The 17171-nt window shown below is 37.9% G+C and overlaps 1 protein-coding gene across 2 annotated transcripts; it reads right to left on the bottom strand.

The window, feature by feature from the left end:
• Nucleotides 1–145: 145 nt before the first annotated feature.
• LOC147054472 (alpha-2-macroglobulin-like) lies at nt 146–16566 on the bottom strand. 2 transcript variants are annotated; one of them, XM_085915546.1, is made up of 37 exons: nt 16424–16566; nt 14363–14490; nt 14095–14275; nt 13494–13653; nt 12845–12897; nt 12346–12366; nt 12004–12169; nt 11818–11902; nt 11609–11738; nt 11089–11206; nt 10896–11005; nt 10648–10815; nt 9856–10080; nt 9338–9401; nt 9019–9164; nt 8796–8945; nt 7581–7724; nt 7413–7503; nt 7188–7338; nt 6610–6835; nt 6333–6459; nt 6121–6242; nt 5978–6029; nt 5286–5369; nt 4988–5164; nt 4410–4485; nt 4102–4258; nt 3948–4022; nt 3118–3280; nt 2468–2655; nt 1873–2085; nt 1409–1533; nt 1016–1106; nt 869–937; nt 678–783; nt 468–509; nt 146–312 (listed from the first exon to the last, which is right to left on the bottom strand). In XM_085915546.1, the coding sequence occupies exons 2-37, from the start codon at nt 14446–14448 to the stop codon at nt 308–310; spliced, it is 4347 nt and encodes a 1448-aa protein (XP_085771672.1). In that variant the 5' UTR covers nt 14449–14490; nt 16424–16566; the 3' UTR covers nt 146–307. The 2 variants fall into 2 exon arrangements, with proteins under 2 accessions (XP_085771672.1, XP_085771673.1); XM_085915547.1 differs by lacking the exon at nt 16424–16566 and adding an exon at nt 16316–16334.
• Nucleotides 16567–17171: the final 605 nt, after the last annotated feature.

The raw sequence follows: 17171 nt of genomic DNA, 5'->3' as shown, positions 1-17171 counted from the left end.
GGACATTGCGAGTATTACGATGTCATCAATCCTAACCTTTATAGGTTATAGTGTACTCAGAGGAATTGATTGTAGGATCATTATTCCTGCCTCATGCTGCACACCAAAGAAGTTGCGGGGGGGGGACTAGTAATCAGATCACCAGTTTCACAGTTCAATAGGTTTATTTCAAATCTGTAGCTTAATTTTGAACTGTTGTCATTCAAAGTGTCATGTTATCAAACCAGCAGACATGGAGTTACAGAAACTATCAAAATACAGGCTCATTTAATGGTGATTCAGTGATGGATGCGACACCGGCTGTGCTTCAAGCTGGAAAACAAAACAAAACAATTTAACCAACATATGCACATTCACATTCATTGTGATTATCCTTACTAAATTGATTTCAAACACTATAGTAATTAAAACATGATCTTATGAGGTAACATGTTGATTTTGTTAGAAATGCATTTGGTTTCTGTTACCTGTTTTACAATCAACATTGTAAATTGTCTCTGCCTGGTCACCTAAGGAACAAAAGAGGAGGGGACGAGTGGTTAAAAAAAGAAAAGAGCATCAATTTAAACATGTTCAACAATCCAGCTGCAAGTGTGCAAAAAGGATCACAGTCAAGCAGTTGGTAGACATGTTTAAAGGTTTGTCTGCCCGGACTTGGTTGTGAGTAGATGATTTACTTGGCTGGTAATAGTCGTAGATCTTAACCACAGCTGGTTTAAGCTTCTGCACTGGAATTTCCTGGATCAGCTCCAAGCTGTAGTTTATTGGTATTTTGTTTGGTAGCTGTGAGATGAGAGAACGGCAACATGAAATCTTAAAATTGGTTAAAAAAATGATTAAAATCTGATACTCAGCACTCGTTACTCACAGCCTCCAAATACACAAGCACACGATCTTCCTTCTGTTCAACACGATCAACCAGCAAAGCGCCTTTGAGCTGTTGGGATTGCAGTGTCAAATAAGTCAAATGACAAACGTCAATTACCGTACAGTGCTCTACTAATTCGTCACTCACTCTCTGGAAAGACCTTGGGTCTACTTGAAAACCAGACAGCAAATTGATTTCCAGAATCACCATGTTTGTACTGCTTTCAACCCCATTGTATCTGTGGTTTAAAAAAATAAAAATAATAATGAAAGCGCAGTTTAAAAAATATAGTTAAGCAGGGACGTTAGGCAGCAAACATGTATAATAAATATAAAACAAAATATTTAAATTTGAGATTGATCAAATATAAGAATTACACTTTGGGATAAAATAATTATTTTTGTATGATTCTCTTGGTCATTTACTGGTGTCTGTGACTGGTGTCTAATGTAGTGCGATTTTGTTTGCCAACTTAAGCCGCCATTGCCACTGCTATATACTACACAGTCCTGCACTTGGGATATAATGTTGATTTCTTACAGAGCTTTCAGTTTCAGGGTGACTTTTGGTCTGCCAGATGGGCTGGTGCAGTTGGCCTCAGTCTGCACCGTGACACTAAGCGTAGTGACGTCAGTGGGTGTAGGAATGTTGTAGAGAAGAGTCATCTAGAAGACACATGGACAAAAAGTTAACATTCTATTGATTTGGGTAAAGGGGGGCAGAGTCAAGTATTATTATTATTATTATTTTTTACACATTCATTCAAAGATAGTGTTGGAAATGACTGCCAATTTCATTTTCCTGAGCTAAAAAAATAAAGCGACCTTGTTTTTGAAAACTAGCCCATCATGATACTGTATGTCCTTTAAATACATTTATTACATTACTTTTAATATATCAGTAAATATCAGTTTGGTTTTATCTGGAACTCAAGTAAATTACGACTTCAATTGTACATGTTTTTAAACCAAGTAGTGGTTAAAAAAACTCGAGTGTTCACTGACCTGTACTGAAGCGCATGCAGTCCCCTTCACCTCCACACTGTATTGTCCTGTAAAATCCTTGAGAACCTCTTCTTGGTAGAGCAATTTATTATTCTGGTTGACTCCAAATATACTCTGGCCACTGGGAGACGATACAGTCACTGTGCTGTCACCCGCTGGACTAAATACCAGAGTGGAGTAAAGAGACAGAGCCTGAAGGGCCACCACTGTGTCCTGCGACAAAAACAGTACATGTACACAGTAGATTAAATATCCATATAGTACAACTTCTCAGGAAATCTGACTGGAAGAAAAGAAAAAAAAAAAAGGGGGGGGAAAAAAAATATTGTCACTTGCCGAACATGCACAATACAACAGAACTGATTTATAAAAATTTAGCCACGATTAGATCCAACATTGGTACAAAATTAAAATCTTTATGCAAATACATTAAATATTTCTATTTACCCATCATACTTCTCCATTTCCATGAAAGCCGTGCAATGAGCATACAAACCATGCAAAGCGCAATATCTACTCTTGCATGAACTCAGTAGACCACAGCAAGCATACTATAGCCAACTCCAATTCGAAGAGGATGTTTGTGCGTGTGCACCTGAGTAGAAGAGTAGCCTCCGTAATAGTTCTGCTGGCTCGTCAGCCATCTGACAATGCCGGAGGCGTAACCCAGCTCTTCAGCAGTGGGAGAACTGCTAAGTTTGGCCAGCAGCACATAGGAGGAGATCTCGACGGATAGAGACTCATATGCTTTTGTTGACTTCTGGGACCAGTGAGTAAACCCATCTGACAAAAAACAAAAAGACATCCAAAATGCATGGAATTTAATAGTGCTCTTGGTTGTCAAGGTTACACTTCTCTCAGGATTAACCAAAGTGTAATTGCATTCATCTTTTGAAAAGCTTGTCATTGACAAGGCATGAAGGCAAGAAGTCAAGTCAGTTTGTTTATACAGTTTAACATGTCTAACAGTTTAACGGTCTGTTTCGATATAATTCAAGTTTTATCCAAGTTATAACTTTGTAGACTTATTGACTTTGATGCAATAGTTTCCCCAAGAAACAGTTTAAATGCATGTATTACACCGCCTGAGTGAAAAGAAAAAAAGTATTCCTTAAGAAATCATGTCTACGAGCATCCCACCAAGGATTGTGGTGGACGTTGGCAACAGATCTAATCTAACAAATCATTACTGAAAAAGATCAATTGTGACTTTGTTCAAAATACTGCATATAAACAAGGACCCACCCTTTTGTATTTTAACGGTGTCCAAGTGCTCCAGAAGTTGAGCGCGAGTCTTCTTATCGCCAGCCAAGGTAAAGACATAGGCCAGCAGAGCTGTCGTGTAAGTGTTGCTGAGGTCATTGAGGGAGTCTTTCAAGCAAGACAGGCTCTGGGTCACTGTGGCATCCTGTAAGACATAGGTGTCAAACTCAAGGCCCGGGGGCCGGATACGGCCCACAACATCCTTTTATGTGGCCAGCGAAAATAAATTTTGCATCGGTTTTGTGTCATGACTAAAATCACACATTTCTTTATTATTAAAAGAATAGAGACATTGCTAGCAATTTTTATTATTATTCATCTTTTTAAAATATCGGAATAATTTTTACTAGTGTCTGATTTCAAAACTAGTTATTCATCAGTTTGTTGTGTAGCGGAAACTATGACTATGATGCGGCCCTTGGAAAAAATGAGCTTGACAGCTTGACAGACTTAAAAACTGATTCTCAGACTGAATCCACCCCATTTTGTGACAGATCATGTCAAAAAATGATTATTTTTTTTGTTATCAGCATTACAAGTCCGTAGTCTGTGCCAAATGTCTTAAATTGGCTTTGGCAGTTTGAGATGCAATACTGCTGCACACGGGATTTGTGTGGAATTGCAAGGTTTACAAATAATTGCATTTCCCCAAATAGCTCAGGCCCCTCTACTATTCATTTTATTTGGGTGGCGGTTGCGGAAAGCTACCAGGCAACGATTCTCTGTCCCTAAATATGATCTCAATTATTGTATTTTGGAATTAAGATTTTTGTCAAAAATGCGAAGCGATGTCATGGGTGAAAGCTACTCACATTAGCAGATTTACCCGATTCCAAGAAGGCAGCCGTGATGTAAGCGCTGAGAGTCACTTCATCAGAAACTCCACCCTGTAGAGAGGAACCATCACTTGAGATCTTTGCTGTACAATAACATCTGAATAAATACTGAAGAGAAAAAAAAACATACCTTCATCCTGTTGTTAAAAAGTTTTCCCGAAATTTGGAAACAACCGTTTTCTTTCTGTTTGCTTTCAAGCCAACTTTGAGAACTTTCAATATCCATCGGATCAATGTAAATGAAAGACTTGGCTTTGGCAAAAGATCTCATCACAAAAGCAGTCAACCTGAGTGGGGGGTTGGAAGGGAACAAGTCAATCGCTTAACGTGTGGACACAAGCTTAAATTGACCCACAGTGTAAAGTATCAAAGAAAGAATTTTTAAATTGTGCAAGTGCGTATTTTCGAGTCGCATGGTAATAATGTTCATGTTCTCACCAAGTGTTCTCCGTACCAGTCCCAAAAGTGCTATACCCACCACTGGAATGCTTGTAGTTAAGTTGTCTTTGGTAGCCTGAGTAATAAAAACAAGGACATTGTACATTATTGATCCCCATGAGGGGGATTACATACAATTAGGTCTGGTGGCATAAATTGACTTTGGCAGGAATTTCCCTCAATTCAAAGTAAAAAGATGCTTTGGATGCAGTATCTAATACTTATTTACATATTTTCATGTTACACCTTTAGGTGCCATAATGAGATCTATAGAAAATGTTGATCTTCTTGATCAGCTCCACTTTTCCCCCTTTGCCAAAGTTTCTTGTGTGTATGCGCAAAAGCCTATCTGAGCTCTTACTACAATTGGGGGAAAAAAAGAAATAATTTACATACTGTACATGAAATGACCATTACATTGTCACATTTAACCACAATCAACTACCAATTAGATTATTGTCTTATGTCCACTCCTAATTGACAGTGGGGAGTACTATGAGCAACAAAAAATCAAAAACTAGGCATGAGGAAAGAAGATTATGTCAGGTTCATGCAAAAGTCTATCAACGATGACTCACCACTGGTCAGGAATTTGAGAGATTTTTCTTCCACGGCCGGTGTCAGCTGATGTGTGTTTATAAGGTACTGGAGTATGTAAATGTTTGGGGCAAACAGCGCCATGTTCTGCTCTCCACAGCCATACGGCATCCTCAACAGGCCATCAATGTTCTTCAAAGCCCGGCCTAAAATGTCACCTGCATAAAAACCGTTTCATCGCTTATTAATTATGTTGGATAAAATGCAGATTCATGAACTATGATTAATTCATTCAAATTACTCTAGTTGGTCAATTAAAACCAAAAACTAATAGTTTACCCAGGACAGATACGAGACCACGTGCTGATCCATCAATTGCATTCTCAGGGAGCTTTGTTTCAGTTTCAGTTGCGATAGCTCCTCCTGTTGAGAAGATGGATAATTCAGCTCAAAGTGATACGTTGGATGCTAGAGGTAAAATGGTCGCTTCATTTCACGACTTCAGTATGTCTAAAGCAAAATGAAGATACAAATACTACTCCAGAAAAAATAAATACATCAATAAACAGGCCAGTGTTGTTGAAGGCTGTAAACATGCAATGTCCTGCTTACAGGACAATAGGCGTTATTTAAAAAGAATTCAATGCACAATTTGACCAAATGTTTTAGAAGACAGACTAAGACGAAATTAAAAATACTTGACCCGTTGAACAAGAGAACATTCGGCATGGTTTTTTCAAATGCTTTTCCAGCCAATATTTTTTTCAGGGGATGCTTGTACATATCGAACTCAAGTAAATATTCTTTACAGTCAAAGCAATGAATCAATTTGAATGAAATTTAATCTGAAACTGATCTTAGAAAATGTAAAGGACAGAACTGGGAATTGATACAAGTTGATAAAGTATACATGTATCAAAAGCCCTTTGAGAAATATGTTTGCTTACTTCAGAATAAGAACGAGTTTTATAACAGTACATTTTAATTTCTTAAGAATCTATTCTAATTGTTAGCAATAAAACTCAACTGACCGTTAGGGCAAAGCAGTAAGTTGTGGGTCTGTGTCACCTCTGTTCCCTCAGCCTTGGAGAAAAAACAAACCAACAAGTTTCTACATGCATTTGGTATGTAAGAAAGCAGCAAATCTTCCAAATTAAGACACACAAAAACTGACCTTCACAATGAGAGGTCTTGTGACCACGTCGATACGACCTCTTTCTGGCACGCTCACAATCTCATTGTCACAAGAAGTATGGGACTGCACAGCTTCAGCAGTCACAGTCACATTGACAACCCCTAAACAACCAATTATAAAATGGTCAAACTCATATCTACAGATTTTTATGTTGAAGCAGAATCCTCTGTATGCATGAGGATACAACATACCTAATGTTGAGGGAACCAAAGTCCATTTGAGGTTCATGCGCTCATTGGCGCATAGGCAGCGACTGTACTGTTCACCAACGACTGGGGTGAGGGTGTACTCCAAGGAGGGGGTTGGAGTCACACTAACCTATTGATGAATGAATATTAAAAAGAATCATTTGTTTGCGAGAGGTCTACTGCATTGATCGTCATTGCATTATTAGATTAGTTCCAGTTGGATCTTGTTATATAAAACATCTAGGCTAAAGGAATTGGCTAAGATCAACTTTGTCATTACCATGATGCATTTGGAGAGGAAGTTGAAGACTGTGGCTTTCAGCTCAAATTCTTCCCCGCGTTTGATGGAGTATGGCAGAGTGAGCTCAAGGAAGAAAGGTTGGAAGACTGTTAAGTTTTCACGAGGAGCCAAGCCAAAACCCTGAGAGGAAAGGCAGAAAGTCTCCGTCTCCCATGTGGTGATAGTGTCGGGCACAGTTAGGACCACATCCTTCGTGCCAGAATTGCTGAATTGCACAAAAAGTAAAATAACATTCTAAATGATGTTATGAGAAGTAAATGAATACCAACACAAGATGAACAAGTGCCTGCAAATGTGTAATCAATCATGCGTCTTAACATGTGATTATTATTGTACACAACCATTACAGGTTCACGTCTGAATTCTGTACAATTGTAAATTAAGTTTTTTTCCTGTGACTTCAGAGTTTTTTTTTTTTTTTTTAAACATGCCAGCTCATCCATAAATTTCGCTGCAAAACTGTCAGTGTATCTTATTAGATACCAATCCAAAAGATCATTTCGAAATATAAAAATGTTATAATTGATATATTATTCGCACTTGTGACAAACACTCACTCGACTTCCACCATGTCGAACAACCAAGTCTCTGGAAAGAAGTTGCGGATTGACTGAATTGGGGCGATATTACCCATTCTGCCTCCCAAACCACCAACAGGAGAAGGAGCAGACATCACATCCATAGCATGGTATCTTAATGCAGTCACACCTGGAAGTTGAAAGTATTTCATCATTAGAGCACAAATTTATTGCTGAAAAATATTCAGCATACATCTTTCTCACCGTAGGGATTGTGATAATATTCTTTTCCCTTATACTTCAAGCAAGATGGCAGTCTTATGGACAAATCTGTCGCCATCTTCAGACCGTTATTCTAGGAGAATCAACAAAACCATAAAATAAAGAGTATCTAAAAAGCTCATTTTGTCCGTGCAGAATTGTGATAATTACCTGGAAAACTGTGTGAGGGTCATCAATGTCACGCTCAGGGAATGGTCGAACATATCTTTTAGGTCTGACATGTAAACATTCCTCTGGATCCTCAACTTTGTATGGAATATGTGTTGATTTTGTGACAGGCAACAGCCCAAATATCTGGCAAGTAGAGAGGGGGAAAAAAAAAATACCACACACACACTTCAAGTTTTAAGAAATTAAAAAGTGTCAATTTTTAGATCCTCACATTGGCTGCAAAAATGTTTTCAATTCACTATTAAGGGACAACTGAAACGAGGATAATATACCATCAGCAAAAAGGGGGACACGATGATCATTCGATTCACGTTGATTTAAAGTCAGAATTCGGACCAATTTTATTTTTGTGTTCATCTTATTCTAAGAAGAAAATGAGACTTGGGATAAAAGCAATCATCTTGCTAGTCTCTTTTTACCTCTTCATCCTCTTTTGTAAACCACCTAATTTGGTGCATTATGAGTACGGGTAAATGAAATTCCACACCCCGGCAAAATTTACATGCCTCTGAAGGCAAAATGATAATGAAGGGACTCCTTGGCTCGTGCATTATATAAAAAAGCCAAACACAAAATAGGCTGTGTAGAAGTGGTGGAACTTGGTTTATCAAGGTGAAATCAAACTGGAGTTTGTTTCAACTCAGGACCTCCATCCACATTTACAGCAGCGGTCCCCAACCTTTTTTAGCACCACGAACCGTTTTAATGTCAGACAATATTTTCACAAACAGGTGTTTGATGACGTCACGATTTTTGCAACGAAAATTTCTAAAAACCTTAGGAAAAAAACTAAATGTCAAAAGCACAATATCAAAATTTCTTCGGAAAAATCATCCGCGTTTGAACTCCAATCCCATTTCTGCAAAACAAACCGACCGCAGCCTTTCCAGCCAATCATATACCGCGACGTCTTCCAAAATGATATGAATACCAAGTGGATATGGTACCTCCACCGGCTTTTAAGATATGGCGGATAAATACAACAAAATAAAATGATATAACCGACATAAAAACAATGGTATTGTGGTGCCGGTATCGGTCCGCGGTGGTATCTCCACCGGCTTTTAAGGTATGGCGGATAAATACAACAAAATAAAATGATATAACCGACATAAAAACAATGGTATTGTGGTGCCGGTATCGGTCCGCGGCCCTCATCTACAGTACAATACCATAAAAGACACGTATATTTACCTTATTTGCCTCTAAGGTCTTTCCAGGCTCTTTGATGAGGACACTCTGGTCAACAATGCTCACCCCACACAGAGAATCGGGCTGAGATGTCAGCTGCAAAATTGTTGGATCGCCCGGGACAGCTGAAGATGGCATAAACTCCACAGAGACCTGATGCACACATAAACACCCTTGATGACCATCGGGTCATCCATCCAAACAGTAATGGGTTAACAACACTTACTTTGTTACCAAAGCATTTCTCAGTGGTGAAGTGTGCACTGTGGGCAATCACGGTTGTACTGGGAAGCACAGCATATGCAACGATCTGGACATCTGGTGCCATCTCTGAAGAAACTTTCAACTGGAAAGTCACCTCACCCTCGGTCACTGAAAAAGCAATTTGGTTAGGAACATTTATCGGACAAAAATCGAAGATTCAGGAATCAAGAAACACTACGGTAAGGATATTGGTATTTGAGTTGTTTGCGGTAAATTTGGCAGAATGCTTTTGTGCAACATTTTATAAGCTTCTCTGAACTCTATAGAATGATATGGCGCACCTGGTTTATCCTCAACAGCAAACTGTTTTACTCCTTGAAAAACAATGGCTCCCCTGGCAAGCACCTGGATTTAAAAAAAAAAAAAAAAAAAAAAGGACAAAGACAAGAATGACTAGCTTTCTACAACTTTCAAAAGTCATATGGTCTGCTGATACTACCAGGGTCAATGGTATTAGTAGTGAAACATTTATTCCAACCATTCCATAAAAATCATATAAAAAAAAAAAAAGTTTAGCATCATTGTCAGTTTACTGTGGCAATTACCATGACACGTAAGAACAAACTATATGCCAATACATGCATCCGAAAGGATAGTATGTTAACCAGAATCAAATTAACTTAACCATGTGGTAAACGTGATATAAATATATATTCAAAAAACACCTCAACGGCGACATAAAATATGTAACAGACATTAAAAGCAGTAAAGTACACCCTGTCCTTATTGTCAGTCAATCACTTCTCACAGAAACAACAAAGGCAATTTCAAATCTAACATTCTCGTTAACTCCACTCACCAGATACATAAGATCGGCAGTCCCTTGAGACTCTCCGGCTGCGACATATTGGATGGTGACATCTTCATCTTTGTCGCAAGGAATTGGTGCATCCTTACTCTTCACCACTAGGTAGCTGACAGTCTTTACATCAAGAGAAGGTTTCTGAACTGGAGAAACTGTGTGCTCTCCATTCTCATAGTATGGGTTTTGATCGCCATTATCCAGGTTTGGTGCAGCACTAACCTGAATTTAGAGAAAACAGAACATATCGGTTGAGCGATAATAGCTTTGCAACAGTATCTTGTATGTGCAGTTAATTTGCTTCAAGTCAAAAGTAGCAGAACGGTATGCAAGAATGTGGTCAAGCTATTGATTTATATGTAGCCACCAACATCTGAAATTCATGAACATAGTTATTGGTTACAAAAACAATTAAATGAGCTCAGTTTCAATTAGCAGGATGTGGAAAGATTTTAGAGAGTTCAGCCTTTTCATTTAGTATGTAGACTTTATATAGTAGCTATGTATACATGAATGATGGCCAAATGAAGCTTCACGATGATTCATGAAGCCATTGTTGTGTTTACTTAAACCTCTAGATGGCACTCTCTGTTCACTGAAGAGCTGAAAGCCCACTGACTTGCCGTTTCTCAAAACTCTCACTCTAAACCAACATTGCCATCTAGAGGAGCCAAACAATACAACAACTGGTTCATGAAGCTTCATTTTCCCATCACATGTATACTATACACACAGTATAAGAATGGACATGCCTTTATGGTCACAATTTCATTGACTCTTGATACTTACGTAGAGGCGAATGTCCCCTTGAGCCTCGGCAGTGTTTATCGAGAATGCGGCAAAGCCATTCATATCAGTGGTGAGGTTCTGTCGGAGAACTGGTGACCACCTGCTGCCCTCCAGCAGGTACAGGTCCATGCCCTCAACGGCAGTATTGTTGTAGTATACCGCCTGAACCTGTGGCCAGCACAAAGCACTCTCAGACCACGATCATCTATCTTCACGCGTTTCAATTACAAGTGTTTTTTTGCACTTACTTTACCCTCCACCTTTGATGAGGCTTCATAAATCTTAGGTGTGTCCTTAAATGAAAGCTTTCCAATTACATAAGAAATTTGTATTCTTTTGATTTGCGCCATTATAATATCTGTCCAATCAGACAAAAAAAATCTTTATTCTTCCAGGAATAATCATACATTTCTGTGCAAAGTTTCAAAAGTAAACACGTACCCGTCCCCTCTTCCGTCATCTCCGCAATGACATCGAGTGCATCTTGCACTGCCTTTTTGTCAATTTTTGTGAAAGTGGACAATTTCACAGTAAAAGTGGCACAGCCTGTCTTGGCGGTCTAGAGAGTAGAATTTGTACATGTTATACAGTTGGGTCTCTGAGTTCAGTCAATTTCACAATTGTATTCAGCCACAATTAAAATTTATGATTTGAGAAATGACCATGAAAGGTCCCCCCCACTTGTAAGCCAAGCATTTCACTTGTAATACCGTACATTTAGAAAAGGTGTTCAAATTTCAACAAAGATGCAAATTCAGAATCTATTATAACTATCCATTACATGGAAAGATTAGTAAGACAAAGGGGAGCACAGAAATCAGGAATGACATAAAATCATGAATTTTAAACTTGATTTATAGTCCTTATGTGAATTAATACTTATGATGGGGAAAACCCAAGGCGTTAAAATGAATTTAAAATGGGTAAAAGTGACATTTCTTTCAGCTCTTGGTAAATGTACCTGTTTTGTATCCTCATAGCAGGGGGGAGCTACGAGAAGGTCCTCGTTTGAGTCGCCGTAAAGATACGGGGAGATTGGGCGACACATCTTAACTTTGACACTACCAGGCACAGGCTGTCCATACGTGTACCTATTTCAAAGCATCAAACCATTTTGTGTCAGTCAGTCAAATAGGGGACATCATTTCAAGCCACTATCAGCACACTTACTTTGAACATACTTCAATGGTGATGTCATCTTCTACAATAACCACTTCATCTGGCCCATTTATTTTTGTGTCGAATTTCGGCAAAACTACAGACAAATATAGATGTTGGTACAGGGTTGTTTGGTTCGAATCGATCAAAAAAAAAAAAAAAAAGAAAGGATTGGAGTAAAAGGGGAATTTATCATACCATATTTCTCCACCTTGAAGCTGTGGTATTGTCTGTTTTGGCCAATTGACACAATGACTTGGTAGATTCCCTCCCGTGCCTCAGAGTTCAAGGAGTAAGACAGCTGCAATATTGCACTGTTGGATGTTTTGTTCAGCCACTGTCCAATACGGCTGTCGCTAGGATTCTGTAACATTGAGGGAGGAAGGAAAAAAAAAAAAAAAAAAAAAAAAAAGATCACATTTAAATCACAGTTCTTAAAAATTGAGTTTTTGTATTTCAGTGGCTTGGTGGTTAATTGTGCCTGTACTAGTAACAACACAATGGAAACACTGTAGCTTACTTTAACATTCATTCACTTACCTGAATTTCAATGATATCGTACTGCAAAAAACAAAAAAACAATGCAATTAGAACCAGTGGGGAAAAAAAACAAATTTACATAGTGACAAAAATCTAATTACACCATTCATTTTTTTGCCATTCACCAGTATTTACAATAAATGGCTATAATCCTCCATGTAATTGTACATCTTACACTCAGTAAGAAAAAAAAAAATCTTACAATATCAGAAATCATTTAGTTTGTGTAAAAAAAAATCATATTCAAAATCATTACAGTGAAGGTATAGTCACATTTATGTACACTACAAAAGTAACTTCAACAGTTCAACACTCTAAGAAACGGGGTGAAAAGTTATGTGCTTCTCACCAATGCAGTGAGCACATCCATATTGTCACTTCATTACATTGCTTGTTTTCATCCGACTTCCACAGTAGCTAGTTTGTAACATCCAGCATATTTTGTTACGAGACAAACATATGATTTGAGGCTGACAGGAAAATAGCATCAAACTCTCACCATTTGAACGGCAGGTCTTAACTTGCTGTCCACGGAAACAACTCTAAACTGCACTGAGAAAAGCATGGACAGATCATTAAAACCTTGTTACGGGTACTTTTTCGGTTGCCATTGTATTTTAAAAAGCGCAACAGTTTTTCCCACAACAAATTTAAAAAAAACAAAAGAAAGAAAAAAAACAAACCTAAGCCAAGTAGAAAATATTTTTTTGCTTATATTTACTTTTGAAATGAAACACTTTCGGGAATTGCTGTTTTATGTACTTGAAAAGTTCAAAGTTTATTAAACTCATTTATCAATAGTGAAGACATTTAAAGTATTTTGATGTCAACTGTGGGGCTACAGTATCAAACTAAGTATTTAACATTAATAAGAAAAGCAAACTGATTTATTTAGGCATGAAAAGCTGGGTGTTTTTTTTTGTAAGATACTTCACTTATCCGAATGTGCAATATTCATCTAATCATCCAATGTTTGCCAATGAAAAACATGACAAACTGATTAAGATGTGACTCTTCTACTATGAAGGTGTTTTTGGCACATACGGAATGTTTGGTGCAGTAAAAAAAAAAAAAAAGTTTGTAAACGATCGGTAGAAAAAGGCGAGGGCGGCACTTGATCGAAGGCAATGTATTATTTGCTCAGTTACCTGTTTGTCCTGGGAGGTAGATGGGTTTATCAGTCTGGATGAAGGTCATCGGTTTGTACACTTTGATCATGACTTTCTTGACCTCTCTTGAGTAAAAAGTTGCACCTTGTACCTCCACAACCATTAGCTGCACCTCCTCATTCTCTTTAGGAACAGGAACCTGGATGAGAGAATATTTTTGTTTTACAAATAGCTCGACCTGTTAAAACTGGTCAAAAACAAACAAAACAGTCTAGACAATTAATGCCATAGCAAAGATGATTTTTTTTATTTATTTGGGGTGATAAATAGTATTTGTTAATGGACATAACCTTTATTTCTGTAATGGTAATAATCAAACACCAGTATGTATCGTCTCTCCACCCAAAAAGGATACTTTTTGAAATGGTAAAGTTTTTCACAAATTTTAAATGCATTATTTTGCAAAAAAAAAATATAAAAAGTCAGTTTCAAAACCATTTTGATAGATTGCTGAGCAGAAAATAGGGAGTTTGTCGTTGAATGTGTCAATATTCATTTTCCGTATATGACCAAGATATTTGGGGAATATAAATCTTGACAGATTCATCAACTAACCAAATAGATTTCTTTAAAAACTGACCTTAAACTTGTGGCACGTATGAAAGTCTTTGCTGGATTCCTCTTTGAAGAGAGTTTTGTTCTCCTCTTTAGAGTGCAAAAAAACACTCATGGTCAGAGTCTCATTGGGGTGGAGCAGACTTGCACAGAAACTGGTTTCAGTTCCAGCTTCCAGAACGGCAGGAATTCCAACCAGGTAACTTCTACAATCATGAAAACACACAAAAAGTGTCATTTTGTGTCAAATGAAGACAAGTGAAAAATGTTTGTCATTAGGACAGAAAACTTACGGGGCAGCCTCTGCCCCAGCCACAAACATCCAGCTCAAGACGACACACCATGTCCAGCTCCATGACTGATTCCTAACACCACCCATGATTGACTGAGAAGATCAACGTCTGCATCTGCTAAATAGTCACTGACAAACAAACACCCACCCACAAGTTACACATAAGCGTATTCCAAACGCCCCCTCCGCCCTCACACAAAAGGGGGGGGGAAAATAAGCTACCCAAAATTGATTAGCTTTGAACTACTTTAGTTTAGATTAGTTTAAACTGAGATTTGTGGTCAAATCTAAAGACTTGGAATTTAAACTTATAGTTTACTTATTGTTGTGAGAGTTACTAAATAAGGTTACATCATTTAAAATATTTAAAATACTGTACACAATGAAGTTTTTAAGTCTTAACTTTGCTGATGTGCTTGAACAATATAGCCACATTGCAAACAAGCAAGAATGAACCTCCCCAAAACAATCCTTCAAAATCTGATAAACATCCAATGCACGTTTCCATAAAAAAAAAACTGTGAGAAGAGAGTGGAGAAAAAAAAAAAAAAAAAGAACCATAAATTGACCGCCGCTCCGCACGCAAAAACTAAATAATAAAAAATAGAACCTTCCGATACATAAGAATCTAGTATAATTTACCACCCAGCCAAAATAAAAATAAATAAAAAACAAAAGTAGTAGGTGCAGAGAGCCTACCTTGTCCTCAAACAGATACTAACTGGGGAGCCACTGCACTAAGGCGAGAAGCACACTGAGAAACTGAGATAATGACAACAATGACAAAATGTACTGTTCAAGCCTGATATTGTGGCATTTCGATTACGCAGAATACTGCTCGCCACCGATGACATCCAGCTTGATTTCATTCCCATCCCAAAGTGTACTGACTGCTTTAAATCAGTTACTGTACTGCCATTTCAAAACAAGCTGATTAATGGGCACCAGCCACCAACCTTCAAAGATTATAACCAGAAGAAAAAAACAAAACAACATGATTATCCATACACTATGTCCTATTTCTTCTTCAGTATGATGAGAAAGTTCAATTTAATGTGGCATTAAAAAAAAAACGACTATATATACAATGCTACACTATTTCTCAAAGAGCAACTGTTACAATGTTGCCCTTTACTCAGTGGGGTATGTTTGTGTTTGTTGCGCAAATAGCTCTTCCCGCAAACTTACTAGGAGAAATGAGTAGGTTTGAACAAAAATATTGCAACTGTTAAAGTTGTCAAACAATGGTGAGTCACTTTAATACGGAAATGGAGCTTGCAGTCAAATGCATGATGCCTAAGGATGTATTCAGACCAGAAAAGTCCTTTAGTCCGCTTGTTTGGTCCGGACCAAAAGCGGACTTAATTTTTTTTGTTTGATACGGTTCCTATTCAGACTGTACATTTTGCAAGCGAAGTATACTTTGTAAACACAGCCACGCTTGTGATGATCTGTGCTCCCATTGGACAGCAATGACCAAGCCGGTACACAAAGCAAAGAAATGAAGGAAAACGTGAGAGTCCTATGCGTAGCGTATTTGTGCTGTTGGTTCCAGTCTATTAGTGAACGTACATTCTGTAATAATTGTCAGCAAAGCCAAATAAGGCCTATTTGGCAATTTAAGTTTACAGGTCAAAAACTGTTTGATAATTGCAACACTCAGAACAAACACTTGCTCATCCATTCCATAAAGTTCAATCATGTCAAAGTTTACACTGAACAACAGCTTTGACATGAATACTCATTTTGCTGAATGAGTTTCTAAAATGATTAACTTAGCCAGTTTGAACCTTAGGTTGAGATTTTGAATCTCTGTCCAGCATACTACCTGGGTTCTTTCTTTTTTTTTTTTTGCTACGCTTACACATTGAAAATGTTTGGTGACGTTTTATTGATCAACAGATGTCTTTATCAACTCTTGTTTCCCAATCTGAAATGAATGCAAATAACTCACCTTTAAAAACAGACTTAAGCCACTGGAAATGACCTGATGAAATACTGAAGTAGCAAGCCAGTTTTAATTTATTTAGTAGGGCCTGGAAAGAAAGTGAGTTTTACTCACCAGTTTGCACCCAAGAAGAACCACGATGGACTTGTGACGGTGGCCAAATCTATCATGTAAAGTGCTTAAGTGAATACTAATTGTGCTACAGGTGTGATTAGAACAATTGCAAGTTCCAGCCCACAGTTCCACAGATCTCTATAGGGAGGCTCAAAGGCTTAAGGCGGAGTCTCCAGGGTCGCCACTGGTCGTCCATCTTAGGACAGAGGACTGCGCTGGTACACGGTGGATGATTTACTCAATTAAATACTCGTATCTCCCTGATTTACTGATGACTATTCTTTTGTCATAATTACGTTTTTGTGGATGTGGTTATATTTTTGTGTTTGTTAAGAAGCTTTGAGTTAAGACATGAGCCTGGTTACAAAGTTGAGCAGAATAAAAAAAAAATGTTTCAATATATAGTTGCACATCATATTTGTGTTTAGTCTGTTAAAGTCATATTTACATTAAGAGTCTTTACACTGGCTTTGTCATTACAGAAATACAACCTAATAAGAAAATGCTCGATATTTGGGCCACCTGAGGCTGCCCCAATGAACGTAGCCTCCGAACGACAACCAGGGGTATCCTATTACAGTATCAATACATGTCCCATGTGGTACGGAACCCAAGTTAAATGTTTATTTTGTTTTTGCCCCGATAAAAATTGTTTCTTCTCGAGGACAGCAACAGGACAAGTGGGCGGGGTGTGTCGTCATAGAAACAGCAAAGTTGTTTGGGTCTGTGGAACAGAACGCCAAATGAA

Source organism: Syngnathus leptorhynchus, chromosome 7 (assembly GCF_054491065.1).
Source record: "Syngnathus leptorhynchus isolate UIUO chromosome 7, UIUO_Slep, whole genome shotgun sequence".
Taxonomy (NCBI): domain Eukaryota; kingdom Metazoa; phylum Chordata; class Actinopteri; order Syngnathiformes; family Syngnathidae; genus Syngnathus; species Syngnathus leptorhynchus.
The sequence above is the reverse complement of the archived record's forward strand: the minus strand, read 5'-3'. Positions and strand labels throughout refer to the sequence as shown.

Excerpts from the sequence above, each read along its gene's own strand:
- LOC147054472 (XM_085915546.1), bottom strand. The coding sequence starts at position 14,448 with ATGGGTGGTGTTAGGAATCAGTCATGGAGCTGGACATGGTGTGTCGTC. Across the intron at positions 7,504-7,580 it reads ACCCTCACACAGTTTTCCAG|AATAACGGTCTGAAGATGGC; the intron begins GTAATTATCACA and ends TGATTCTCCTAG. Across the intron at positions 4,486-4,987 it reads TCTCAAATTCCTGACCAGTG|GCTACCAAAGACAACTTAAC; the intron begins GTGAGTCATCGT and ends TTTATTACTCAG.